Raw genomic sequence first — 14,025 nt, 5'->3', positions numbered from 1 at the left:
TCGCAGGTCACATTCAGCCCCAGAATCCCGCACAGCAAATGCTCGCTGCCACAGTTGGACTACAATTCATTCGCATGACACATGCATTATCCGCAACTGTTTGCCTTGGGGTTACACGGGATTCGCCGGTCTTATCGCGAAATTGCGAAAAGTCTGCTCGAGAAGGTATTCGCCATGGAATGCGCTTCTGTGAAATATTTCACACATTTTTCCCCGCACTTTCCACACAGCATTGACGCCTGAATTGAAGGGTCAAAAGGGGATGAACACCCCCGGAATCATTACCTTAAGCACTGTGGAATTGTGTCAAATTTGTTAGAAACGCAATTGAAGCTTCAAATACAGCGTATTTGATTGAATATTGTCAATAAAAATGCGATTCGAGCAGTGAAAATGTGAGTAAAAAATTAATTTCACTTCAATTTAAGAAAGTTTTAGGAATTGGAAGTGATAAAATCTTTGGAATATTTACATTGCTAAAGCTTCTGTTTCAACAAATTGGAGAATTTTCTAATTTTTGGTCTAAAAAATCGAATTTTTTCTTTTATACTTGCTTTTCTAAGTTATTTGATTGCTTTAAAACCTTCAAAACAGATTCTGTGTGATTAAACAACCCTCAAAATCTTCAAATTTGTATTAAAGCTAGAAATATTCTTGTTTTTCTCAGTCCAGTTGAGCATTTATGTGCAAGAAAGCTTCAGATTGCTTCAAGTTTAGAGATAAGAAACAGCTTGAAAGTCAATCATAACCTCAAAAATGTCATTTCAGTCTCTGTTTGTGCTTCAAAATGCCAAATTCAACCTGAATTTCTCATAGAAACATTGTGATATTCGCTATATTTACTCATTTCCAGGGTTGAAAGAATCACAGTTTGGTTAAACTTCTTCTGAAATCTGATTCTCGATATTTGATTAAATTTATCTGTTGATCAAAATGACTGGAAATTGCGACGCCACTGCTTGGCGACCTGTTGCGAATGAATGGAAATTTTTCAACAGGTTTTCCCACCTTAGAAACCCTAACGCCGGTGGACTTGTTCAGCAAAAGTTTGTGTGCACTTTGCGAGTTGTGCTCCGGCAAGGTTACCGCAGAGGTCGATTTACGATGATGAGGACAAATGATTAAATAAGGTGAAGTCGAATGACCTCTCAGCACGTCTAGATTGGTCCTGTGGAGTCAAAGGAGCAGCGCACATGCCATTATCTCTGCCAATTACAGCACTCTTCACTCCGTGAAATGACTTGTAGGGTCATAAATATGTATTATAGATAAGGGTGGTGTAAAAATTAGTGCTGCTCGTCTCGCTAGTCACCCTTGCGAGTGGATATCAAAATTAGTTTTAATATTTTATCACACACTCTCGCAGCTCCGTATAAAACTAGAACCATCAGTCCTGCGGCGAGGAGAATGCCAAGAGCACAAGAGGAGTCAGAAGCACGCCACTCTCTTCGCCCATTGTTTTCGCAGTCGCCTGGCAATCGCACTATCTCGCAATTTGCTAAGAAATTTATCAAATTACTTCCTCCACCAGCCATTGTTCAATTTTTCGCCCGAGATTCGCTGACTAGTCCAGACTTTGTGCTCATTGTGCCAATTCAATTGCCAAGAGCGCCACACTCACTTGATTGTGCGCTTCTCTGTTGACGCTCCGCGTCGTGGAGTGTAAAAATGTCCCATATTGTTGTTCATAGGGCAGAAATAGTTGACATGGCTCAGCGGCAACTTTCGCCCCCGACACCCCCCAATGCACAATGGGTCGCAACGAGAAACGTGCCCGGAGTGCTTCATCCGGCTTACATTCATACATTACCGATGTTTGTTCACCCCCAGAAAAGTTATGATGAAGGGCTTTCCCAGATCCGAATTCCACCAGCAACTCGCCTGCGAATGCCTCGCCAGATGAATTCCGAGAGGGAAACTATATGAGCCACTCGTGAGAGCCTCAGAACACATTCTTCGGCCGCCGCCGGAGTTGAGCAATTGCACGCAAAGGCGGAGCCAAGGGGGAGATAATACGACTAAACTGCGTACACCACAATTCCGTGGAGAATCACAGACACTTCCAGAACTCTGACACTGCTTAAAACATTCATTTTCCTTACTTTCTTCACCTTTTCCGGAACTTTAAAGAATTTTTTCAACCGTCTAAAGTATCATAACCTCAAATTTACTTGTATGACCCAGAAAAAACTTACTGAGAAATTAGTTTTTAAGAAATATTTAAAGTTTCTAGTCTATATATAGATGTTATTGAATTTTCAATCCTTCCTTTGGATGCAATTTGGATCATAACCTAAAAATTATCTTAAGATATTTGAAAAAATTCTTGAAATAATCTTTTTCGAAACGTTTCATGATCTTTTATAATTCGACAATGAGTTGAAATTTGCTCCTTTAGAGTAGAAATACAATCAAAATCACTTAAAATAGGCTATTTTGGATCCTGAAACCGTATTTAAAACACTTTAACATTGAAATAAGCTTAAATGCAAGATTAAAAAAATGATTTTGGAGGTTGTTTTGTGGCAAAGTTTCTCCTTAAAATAATCACATAACTTTAAACGATCTAAAGAACCCTTATTTTTAATGAAAATGTGAGGTTAAAAATCGGTTAAAAATATTTTAGGGAGAAATTGGAGTAAAATATATAATTTTTTGTAGTTTATTTGATCACAAACGCTCAACTTTGCTAAGGAATATTATAGTTATTCCAATTAAAGTGGCATAAATTAGCGTTCTCCAGTGTTATTTTATCACTAAATTTTGCTTAATAACTCTTTAGCGACACTTAAAGACCTAAGAATTGCAAAATTTCAAGCACTTCCACTCCTCAAATACTTCAACTGAGCTGCACACAGCTTCTAATCATGATATCTCCCCCTTGGGCAAAGCTCTGTCGACGCCGAAGCTCAGTCCTCCGCACGTGCAGGCATTAGGCGAAAGCTCGTGAGGATATAAAGCTGGGGAGATGATTCATTACACCTCTCCGCAGATCGGGATGCTGTACAAGAGTCCAAGCAGCATTAATTGCAGCCCAGAAACTCCGCTGAGTGGAGGTGAATGTGCGTTAAGTTTTCCCTTTTCTTGTGTGCGAAATTCTCTGTGCAAGTGTATGATTTATGACTTCCAATAATTGCAATTGTGGTCATGTTCGATATGTTTTAAACTCACAATCCCAACCAATCCTCAGTGGACTCACGACCCGCAGCAGAAGTTATTGTTAACTATATTGGTGTCTCTGAATTATAGATTTATTTCCAAGCGGAAAATAACTTCAAAATGGTGAATTATCGGAATTATCAGTTGCAAAGCGTGGAAGGAATATTGAATGTTCTGCGTCAGAAATTGCGCAATCAATTCCGTTCTTCTGGATTCCAATTAATATTCAATGCTTTTTTATGCTGAGAAATTGAATTTTTTTTTATTCTTAATTCAAATATGTTTCACTTGAATTTTTGGGCAATTGATATCGACGGGTGCCTCGAAAACTATGAAAAGCCAAAAATGTAATTTCTCAGCAGAGCATTTTCAAGATTTCGCTTCAATATTGCTGCAAAATTTGCCAAATTTATCTTAAAAAGCCTTCAAATCGTCCGTTAAAGTGTAAATATTGCAAAGTATTCTTTATTTTTTAAATATCTTAGTTTATTTTATCAGTATTTTTTGTAATTTTTGACTAAAATATGGTGAAATTAATGGAAAATCTGAAAAGTTTTATTTTTCAAAGTGTCTTTTTATTAGTCTTCGAATCGATTTTATCCAAACAAGCTCTAAAAACCAACTTTTCATACTTTACTTGAACTTTTTCCTTAATGTTTTCAAGTGAAAAAATTTAAAAGATATGAGAAATATTCATTTAAAGTCTTGAAAAACATTTTAGAATAATTCTGAACATCTATAATTATGTTCTGAAAAGGTGTTTTATGCGTTTCACTGCAATTTTTGAGACATTTTTCCTGGGGGAAAAATTGTTCAGCGTAAACAATGAAAAATCGACTTTTCATTCGCAAAACATGACAATTTTTTTCCATTTGTGCTTTTTTAGATGAAAAGGATTTTTTTTGCTATTTTCTCATAAGATACAAATCTCAAAATTTTTGTACAGGAAGAACAAATAAAAAGCTTTTTAAAAATTCATAAGACGTAAACGTTTCGAGACATCCGTCGATATGAAAATTATCATTTGCACTTTCTCACGGTTCTCATTAGATTTGTTTCCGCAAATCCAGTGATGAATTTATGCCTGCGGGTGAAATCCTTCATTTTTCCTCAGCGCCGCAAAAGAGGGAAAAGCTCACGTCACGTGTGAAGGATTTATTCAGTTTCTGACACTGTGCTGGGGTGAAGAGTGACTTTTCCAATGCACGCAAACTGTCGCGAGCTTCGGGGGGTGCCAAAGCACCCCCGCGAGGCGACTGTTGACATTCACACTGTATTTTATGCCCCCAACATTTTATATGTGCGACGGTAAAAGTTGCGATCACACGTGCGCGCTGAAAAACCACGGGAAATCATTCATGAACTCCGGCGAGCGCTAATTCATATCTCCTGTTTTGTATCTGCACGCGAATGGCTTCGTGCTAATTGAATTTGCTGGTAGAAAAAAGAAAAAAGTTCGAAACATGGGACACGGCATTTCCTCAGCGCGCGGGCCCTTGTCCAGTCCACAATGGAAACATCTTCCGGGAAAATGTCTGCACCGGGCATTTTTCCACTTAATTAGTATCACTTGCAGACATGGCGCGCATTTCTGTGTGTGTGTGTTTGGGGCACCTTTTTGCGCGCGTATCGCGGCGCTATTTGGTATGCGCTCGACCTCTTCACCCACTTGAAAACGCAATTCCAATTACACTAATTACACACATGCTCTTGTGTGCTCGGTATTAATTAGATTCCACGTCTAATTATGCCAATTATGAGTGTTTTAGGGACGCCACAAGGGAAATGCCGGAGCTTTTGTGTGCCACCCAGAGAGAGACTCACTGTGTGGGATTCTTTTGAAGAAAGGTTTGAAAAATGAAACAAAGTGGTTTTTTTTTTCTACTGAGAGAAACAATATACGAAAATGTTTATAGTCTAGCTAAGTTACAGTAGTTGTCCTTAAAACATTATATATAATTGAAGAAGTTGCATGACAAATGGTGCAAACATCACCAGTTGAATGTCTCCTTAATCGCCCACATTCGACCTTTCACCTCGCCCACATAAATTCTCATAGTTCATCCATAAATTAAGCACAAATTGTCCAATTCCGCTGATGCTGCAAAACACACACACGCACGCAATCACACACACACGAGTCGGAGTTGAGGCAAGAGTCCTCAAAGTTGGGGCTGCAAGTTTACAAAAGACACTTTAGTGGCTATTCGCGAGGATGATCAGCCCTTCTTGAACTTCAGCAGGAGGATGCTGAAGGTGAGGAAGACGAAGATCCACACCAGCACCGTGATGAAGCCCAGATAGACTGTCATCTCGTCCATTCCCCAGCCCTTCTGCAGGATGTGGCGCAGCGACTCCGTGGGATAGGTGAGCGGGAGCAGGTAGGCCACCTGCTTGAGGCCCGTGGTCATGCCCTCGATGGGCCAGATGATGCCGCACAGCATGACGATGGGCAGGAAGCTGCCCAGCGCCATGTACGTGGCCGTGCGCTCCGTGTCGCACGCGCACGACACCACGAAGCCGAAGCACATGCCGCACAGGCCATTGAGGATGACCAGGAGGATCACGAGGCCCACCTGGCCGTTCAGCGTGAGGTCGAAGAGCGTGAAGGCGAACAGGATGACGAGCAGCGTCTGGCCGGCCATGATGATGAACTGCGTCGACACGTGGGAGAAGAGGATTTCCACGCCGGTGATGCCGGACACCAAGTAGCGCTCCAGCATGCCCTCGTTGCGCTCTATCAGCATAGCGCCCGACGTGAGTGCCACCGACAGGAAAAATATGATTCTGCGGAGCAAAGAGGGCAAATGTCGCATCAGCAAGGGTGTTTCGCTCGAGCTTCCGCGCGGGGTTCGTCGGATGGAGAATAGCGCGGAATTCTCCACAATGACGAACCCCTCGGACGCTGTGAATAACAATGGGGCAGAGAGATATTACGTTAGAATGACTCCAGGTGCGGCAAAGTCGGTGAAATCGGGATCCTTTGTGCCGAACACGGGCTGGTGGAAGTTAATGGGCACGAGTCCGAGGCTGGGATTCAGGTCGCATGACTTGAGGACGTCCTGGATGAAGTCGAAAAATGCATACTGAATGTCACGGTAGATCATATGGCCGATTTGCTGGTCTGCAAGGAGAAACGCTCATTATTCCGCCTTTCCGGCTGGCGCCAGATGCGACTCACTTGACATGTCCATGGTGACGGACACCGTGGAGGCGTCGAGGATCTCGTCCGGGGCGTAGCGGCCGTCCGACATGCGCTCCACCAGCGACTCGGAGAAGTTGGACGGGAAGCTGAGCGCGCCCCACGCCTTGCCGCGGCGCACGGAGTCCTCGGCCTCGGAGTCGGAGCCGTAGATCTTGACGATGAAGCGGCGGTCGTTGAGGTACTTGATGTAGCGACAGCTGAGCAGCGAGTCGTTGCAGCCGGAGATGATGGGGCAGTCCAGCGACTCGATGTTGTGGGCGGAGAGCTCCTTGTTGGAGATGGCAAGCATGAGGTCGCGCGGGTCCTTGCCGATGGCATAGCAGAAGAGGATGATCTGCACGAGTGGCAGGCCGATGATGAACGCCATGATGCCCACGTTGCGCCACATCCACAGGAAGTTCTTCCACATCAGCGTCTTCATGTGGTGCGCCTTGAAGAACTTGAAGTTGTCCAGGAAGGAGTGCGGCGGGATCTCGACCTCTGGCACGCGCATGCTGATGGGATCCGGCGTCACCACGTCCCGGCCGCGCGACGACATGGAGATGTTGTCGCCGAACTCGCCGGAGATCTCGCACTTGTCCTCGTCCGAGATGTCCAGGGCGGGATTGGTGATGGCGGGCAGTGGGATCTGCTGCACGACCTCCTGCGCGATGGAGGAGCGCCGCCGCTTGCCCATGTTCTGCATCACGGCGAGCTTGAGGAACACGTCCTCCAGCGACTGGCAATTGTACTGCTGCAGCAGATTGTCCGGCGACTCCTCGGCCAGCAGCTTGCCGCCGCGCATCAGGCCGATGAGGTGCGCCTGGCGCGTCTCCTCGATGTAGTGCGTCGTAATGATCACAGTCTTTTGTCCCATGCGCGTGATCTCCACCAGATGGTCCCAGATGTTCTGCCGTATCAGCGGATCCACGCCCACCGTGGGCTCGTCCAGGATCAGCAGCTCCGGGTCGTGCAGCAGCGTGGCCGCCAGGCTGGTGCGCCTCTGCTGGCCGCCGCTCAGGTTCTTCACGAAGCTGGAGTGGTGCGGCAGCTGCAGCAGCTTGATCAGGAAGTCCATCCGCTCGTCGATGGCCTTCGTCGTCATCCCGTTCACCCAGCCGAAGAACGTGAACGTCTCGCGCAGCGTGAATTCACCGTAGAGAGCCAATTCCTGCGGCATGTACGCCACGCGCGGCCCCGGCACGCCCGACCCGCGTGAGCCCGGATGGCCGCCCACCACCCACAGCTCGCCCGAGTTCAGGCGCCGCCGCCCCACGAGGCAGGACAAGAGAGTCGTCTTCCCACAGCCGGAGGCGCCCAGCAGGCCGTAACTGCAGAAGAGATTGTTAACATTATTAATAATTAATTACACGTAATTAACGTTTTTGGCGCTCTGATGAATATTCTGATTTGCATTGGATCATATTTCGTCTGCCCACATCTTCCAGCAGACTTCTTATCCGATTAAGACGAAAGTGAACAAATGGTTGTTTTTGCCAACTTTAATGTAAATCAGCACTTTTTGTACATTTCTTACTTAAAGCACTCAGAAAATGCCATTTTGCTGGATTTTCAAGAGCGAAACCGACACACAGAACACATTAACTTTTGTCAAACGAAGTCTTTGTCTATTTTCGATAGACATTTTTCAATATTTCCAGACAAGGGGAAGATAATATACCTTAAAAATGTGCACAACTTCGTAACACTTTCAGTACTTGAAATTTTTAGGGTGTTTTCACACAAATTTAACCTTTTCATTCGATATTTCTGCAAAAATCGACTAAAAACTGGTTTTTCTGGGCGTTTTTTCGATCATAACCTAAAAATATTGCAAAGAAATCACTAAAAATTCAGTTTGAAAGCTTTCTAGATCACAAAATTATCTGTTATGATTTGTCAATGAACATAGGAATGTTGATTCAGAGTTAAATCGTCCAGATAAGTTTAGAAAATCAACAATTTCCAAGTCCAAATGAATCTTTTTGAGGTTATGTTCCACCTTAGTGGGATTTGCAGTGTTTCTTGGCATCAAATATTCAGAAAAGCATTGATTATCGCATGCAAATGCTTAATTGAACTTGAGCAAAAGAATTGATGAGCTAAAATGCGAATTATTTACTATAAATCTGCCATTGATTCGTTACATAACCTAGAAAAAGGATTATTTTGATTGCTTTTACGCAAAAATCAAAGGAAATCCATAGAATCTGGATGATTTGTCAGTGGAAATGAATATTGTAAGTTTTTCAACACTCACGCTGAGTTGTACACCACTTTTGACTACATTATCTCCCTTGTTTCCACATAATCTTTTCATATGTAAATGATGTACATATTAAAATACATTTTCTACCGCTGAAAGACGCAACGAAGACAGTGAGTTGAGATGACAATGGGGAAAAGTACGGTCGGAAAATTTTTTTCCAATAATAAATGCAACCTTGAAGGTCTCTGTTGACGCTTCGTGAGCATTTTGTAATAATGCCAGCGCATCGGCAATTACCAATTTCAACGATTATGTGCAGGCAAAGCGGGGAAATTCCAAATTGCACGGAGAATGTGGCATTGTTCGTGTGTCATAAAGACGCAGAGATTCTCGCTAAGCCTCATTTCATGTGTGTCTCCGTGCTTATTGGAAAGGCACACGGACATGACTGGCAATTGACTGGTGAGCGCACTTGAGATTCTAATGCTAATGCGTCAGCCAATCCACAAATATTGACGCGCATTCCACCCACAAAGTGTCCATTATCACAACCGCGGAAACGGAGAATCACTCTCTTGTGCATTATGTGAGCTTCTGCACAAAAATTCACACACGCACGTCACGTTTGAAGGCGGAGGAGAATGAAAGCGTGAAGTGTAATTCACAAAACCTTCCAAGTCTTAACTTCTTACTTCAGCAACTTCAGTTCCGACTACACACAATTGTCTGGGCTGCCGCATAATGGCAATATTTCCCAATTTGTCCGTCACACCACGAAAAGAACCTGAGAATGTCTGACTGCGGAAATGCGAAGTGAGGCAATTTTCCCATCACCCACATTTTTCCCACCCGCGAGATGCAAATCGACGGACACTTCATGGGCAAAGATTCAATCGTCGCCCTTGAAGGGGCTCTCAAAGTGTCCAAAGAGCCATAAATTGTCATAATAAAATTGCAATTAAGTGTGCAGAAATTTTTGCTAAATTGTCAGGGACTCAGTGATGTTATTGTTGTTGATAAATTGAATTTGCACATTCGACAAAATAGGCTGAGTTATTTTAGTTGTCGCATAAATTTGTTAATAAACCATCCGATTTTTGTGCTTGCAAAAGAAACACGCGAAAAGACTTCCCACTTGTCTTCTCTACCCAATTTAATATTGTGATAATTCCTTGTAGTTGAAGTGTTAATAGAATATTGGAGGCTTGACAATAAAACTTGATAATGTCCAAAGCCAATATTGAATATTTCCCCAAGTGTGATTATTTCAGATCAAATATTTTTGCAACACAATTTTTATTGTTTCTGAAAGTGCGTGTAATTGGCAAAAACAATAAATAGATGAAATGCTGTTTTAATTATAGCGTCCAGTTGAAATTGTGTAATAAAAATTGTCAATTTCGCATTTAATTTGTACAATTAATTTAACGTTGTTTTTTTCCAGTCGCTGCAATTTTATTTTCCTCGTTTCCCCAATTTGTATATATTAACTGATGGCATTCCAGTCACTTTGGGGCTACTCACATGGTTCCCTTGGGCACTGTCATGTTGAGTGAGTCCAATATCACGTTGGGGTTCTTCTTGGGGCCGTAATTCTTGCACGCGCGCCGCACGCACACGGCCTGCAGGCGCCGCGTGGCCACTGTGGACGGCTGCGACATGAACTGGCGCCGCCTGGCCGCCCAGCCGTCGTCCTCCTGCCTGCTCCCGCCGGCCGGCGGGATGCCCTCAGCCTCGGCGTCCATCATCTCGCGCGAGAGCTGCAAAACAGCAAACATTTGCCATCACAAATCGCGTCACAAGTCGCTTCATTAGCCAAGGGAGGATAATATGGCTGAAATCTGTACACCACAATTTCTGTGAAGAGTCACAGACACTTCCAGAGCAACAGCAGTGCTTAAAATATGCATTCAGAGATTTTTCCACTCGTCTAAAATATCAGAACCTCAAATTTAAGACTCTTTTCTTGAGAAAAACCGTAATTTTTACCTCTATTGCCCTAAAATTTGCAGAAAAACAGTAATTTAAACATATTTGAAGTTTCCAGAGGAGTTTTTTTTAAGTTATTTAATTTTCAATTGCAATAATCTAAAAGAATCTGTGAAAAAAAACCAATGAGCGGAAATTTGCGATTTTAGAGTAGAAAATGAATCAAACAGCTCTCAAAATAGACATTTTCGTACATTGAAACAGTATTTGTGAGGTTATGATCAATTTTAGCATAATTAACACAGTTTTGAATTGAAAGCTTTTGATTTTCAACAGATTTTATTAGTATTGCGTCAGAAAATGCAAAAAATACGAACTTAGGCGCAAGAATGAATGATTTTAAACGTTATTTAGTGGTAAAATTTGTCTTAAATTCACAACATAACCTAGAAAAATACAAAGAACGCATCATATTTGGATATTCAAGCGCTTCCAAATACTCCCATTGAGCTGTACACCACTTCAGACCATATTAACTCTCCCTTGGTCATTAGGCGACACAGAAATCGCTGCGCAATCGATCCCAATCACCTGCCCGAACATGCGACTCTACAGAGACTCTCATCTAATGCCGATAAACAATCGTGGGAGGAAAAATTCTCATTGTCCATGAATTAATGGGGAATTGCTGTGCAATTTGCCCATATAAGATAATTTGGCAATTCATCGCGAGATATAAATTCACGCGATTGCATAAGCCGATCATCGATTCAATGACATCTGCGGGACATTAAATCGCCATTTCTACACTCGCTCTCACTCAGTGGCTCAAGATCACATTATTACATGTGAGATGTGAGGAAAAAAATAACATTTTGTGCACTATTTACATACATTTACTCACAACATTTCACACATCGCAGCGCAGCTTGTGAAATATTGGCATGTGTGTTTGAGTGATTGGATAATTGTGGCTTTGGCAATAGATTTGACCCACTGAAAACTGACCTATCGGGTCAGGATGACCCTTTGCAGGACCACAAATCGCTTATGACATTCAATTGCTCGGCCTTCGGGCTACTTCACGCTTAATTTCTTCACAGCCTTTGAGGTGAGAAAGTTCACAATGTCATCGGAAATTGCTTTGCACTCTCAGTGGAAAAATCTCCGTGGTTTGCAAAGTCATTGCGTGCGCGCGCCCTTCAGGCCTGATTAGAATAAGTGTATTTAGCCAGTAAATTACACTCATCACTATTCAAATGCTGAGTGATCTTCTCAAAGCTTCCCCGTGAGCTTTGACTCACACACTTCATGACGCAAGGGCTTGAATTGCGGCAGCGGAGCTTTCAGCATAAATCACCGCGCGCGCGGAAGGTGAGTTGATGAATTTTTTCCCCATGACTCCCAGGACAAATATTGATCCAGTTGCTTGGCGGGTTTCTCAATTAACTCCCCGCGCATTCTTGAGAAGGGGAAACAAAATCCCCAACTCACGCAAGCTTTTCGGTCACTTCTTGCACAAACAAGTCCGCGATATTCGTTTTTATTGCACACTCATTGTAAAGGAAAACACACACGCGTGATTTTTTTTCCGCACATCTCACGAATCGCGCCATTGAAGAATTCGTCGTTTTCGAGCAAAACAAGATGCTTCTCCTGGATAAGGAATTGATAATTGCGGACTTTTAGACCCAGAAATAATCTCTTTGTTTTCAACTTGTCTCGCAGACGGAGCTCGTTAATGAGTGGACACGATAGAGATGATGATGTAAGCATTATAAAATGGACATTCTGCGGATTTTGAAGACACGCTGCGATACGATGTGTAACGCAATTTGGCGCTGTGCGTGTGTGTGAGCCTTAAAGTTCAATGACGAGAAAATTACAACATATCTCAACAGTTTTGTGGCGGAGGCAAAAAGAGGCAAAGCAAAGACCACGACGAAATCTTGGTGATTTTGCAATCATTAATTTGGTCTCTTTCGCCAGCGGGAAAAGAGGCGAAAATTGCCCAACTCACACACTCTGGCTTCAAAGGTGTTCAAAGGTGTTTTCAAAGTGTTGTGAAGAAGTCCAATTTAAATTGATTGCCTGGCATATTTTGTGTCATTTTTCCCCCACTACAAAACCACCCGATTGAGCAATTGAGTTCACAAAACAAACAAAGAATCAATTTCCTCATTCTTACTGGCAAAAAAAAATATGTCACACAATCACCTCAAAAGAGTTTCTTGATCGCGCACGCGGAAGGGATTTTTCTCTGGGAAATTGCACGAAAGCTCTGGATCTTCACTCACAAATAGCAGCACTTCTCTTGACTCTTTTATTTCCACTCTTGCGGGCGTCTTTGTCGCCCGAATCCACTTGAGGCACTTCTGAGACTGACTTTGCAATCCGCAGCCGAGGTGGAAGACAGCTCGAACCAATACACCAATACTCAGGTGATCGTGAACGCAAATCGCGCTGCGAAGTGTGGTGGAGGAAATAGTGACGCACCGTCTGTTGCTGCCAATGATCATACGTTGATTGTTGCAACACTGCGGCTTAGGAAATACTGAGAAGAAGCTTCGCCATGGCTTGAGCGAATGCAAATCCGGTGTGTCTGTTGAAAACTACAAGATAATCAGTCGCTCTTGTCTTGTGCAACTTTGGACTTTTCTCAGATTGTGACAAACTAATTTGCAACTGATACGGAAACCTCTAAACCAATCGCGTTTTTAGCCTCTGAATCACCAATCTCTTTGGTTATTTAGCGTGTCAATTTCGCGCTCTTGACTTTAAGTAATTTTAACAAATTCAGCAAATTCATACGAATTCAGCAGAGAAAACCTATGACGTTAAATTCCAGTTCATAAATCACCCGAAAGTCACTCAACAAGAAGAGCCTGAAAAATGCAACATCATTTCTCTCGCTGTTCTGCTTTTGCACACAAACAATTTTTTTTTCAAGTGGGAGAGACACTTAAAGACAACGCGAGATTCCAGCGGATTCTGAAGAACACTTCTTTATTTCGCGAAAGAGTTCACTTGAGGTTGTCCAGAACGCGCTGCGCGCGCGCGCGTGTGGTGAACTTGACATCGCACAACACAGAGACGCGCGGCGAGGCCCTGAGCAGGTGAGCGAGAGGCGGGAAAGCCAGTTTTCCTCAATGAAAGATTACTCACACCGCAGAGAGTTGATATTTCTGAGGCAAGGCCGCGTGATAGTTCGCCTTTTACGCATTCACCCAAGAAAGTTGGACTCGAAGCCCGCGCGCCACGTGAAGATCCAGCGATACGAAAGACTCCAGGCGACGAACCTCGATAAATCACCACGTGAGGCGAGCCATTGTTTTCTGAAGATGCACGACAATCTTTCCGCCTCCAATCGCGAAGAGGTGATGGTCAGCGCTCGCCATTGTTGCGCGCCGAGAGTGTAGAATTTCACTATCAACCAGTAATTAAGCCTCGTAAATCATTAATGACAATTAAATCGGACAATTACACACATCTCCACTAACAACCTCGCGTTTGGTTATTAATTGGGCAGCGGCCATTAAAGAGT

General features: G+C 43.3%; 1 protein-coding gene across 1 annotated transcript; it reads right to left on the bottom strand.

The window, feature by feature from the left end:
• Positions 1–4,553: 4,553 nt before the first annotated feature.
• Positions 4,554–12,952, bottom strand: LOC132264839 (ABC transporter G family member 23). Its single transcript, XM_059765167.1, has 5 exons — positions 12,699–12,952; positions 10,077–10,312; positions 6,341–7,674; positions 6,097–6,283; positions 4,554–5,946 (listed from the first exon to the last, which is right to left on the bottom strand). The coding sequence occupies exons 2-5, from the start codon at positions 10,298–10,300 to the stop codon at positions 5,379–5,381; spliced, it is 2,313 nt and encodes a 770-aa protein (XP_059621150.1). The 5' UTR covers positions 10,301–10,312; positions 12,699–12,952; the 3' UTR covers positions 4,554–5,378.
• Between the last annotated feature and the right edge of the window lie 1,073 nt (positions 12,953–14,025).

This window comes from Phlebotomus argentipes, unplaced genomic scaffold (assembly GCF_947086385.1).
Source record: "Phlebotomus argentipes unplaced genomic scaffold, Phlebotomus argentipes genome assembly contig_2, whole genome shotgun sequence".
Taxonomy (NCBI): domain Eukaryota; kingdom Metazoa; phylum Arthropoda; class Insecta; order Diptera; family Psychodidae; genus Phlebotomus; species Phlebotomus argentipes.
Note: the sequence above shows the minus strand (reverse complement) of the source record. Positions and strands in the feature narration are given on the sequence as shown.

What these genes read in the sequence shown, in the direction of transcription:
- LOC132264839 (XM_059765167.1), bottom strand. Translation starts at nt 10,300, where the DNA reads ATGATGGACGCCGAGGCTGAGGGCATCCCGCCGGCCGGCGGGAGCAGG. An exon ending in ACAGTGCCCAAGGGAACCAT is followed by an intron (nt 7,675 to 10,076) that starts GTGAGTAGCCCC and finishes TCTCTTCTGCAG; the next exon opens with TTACGGCCTGCTGGGCGCCT. An exon ending in GCACCTGGAGTCATTCTAAC is followed by an intron (nt 5,947 to 6,096) that starts GTAATATCTCTC and finishes TTTGCTCCGCAG; the next exon opens with AATCATATTTTTCCTGTCGG.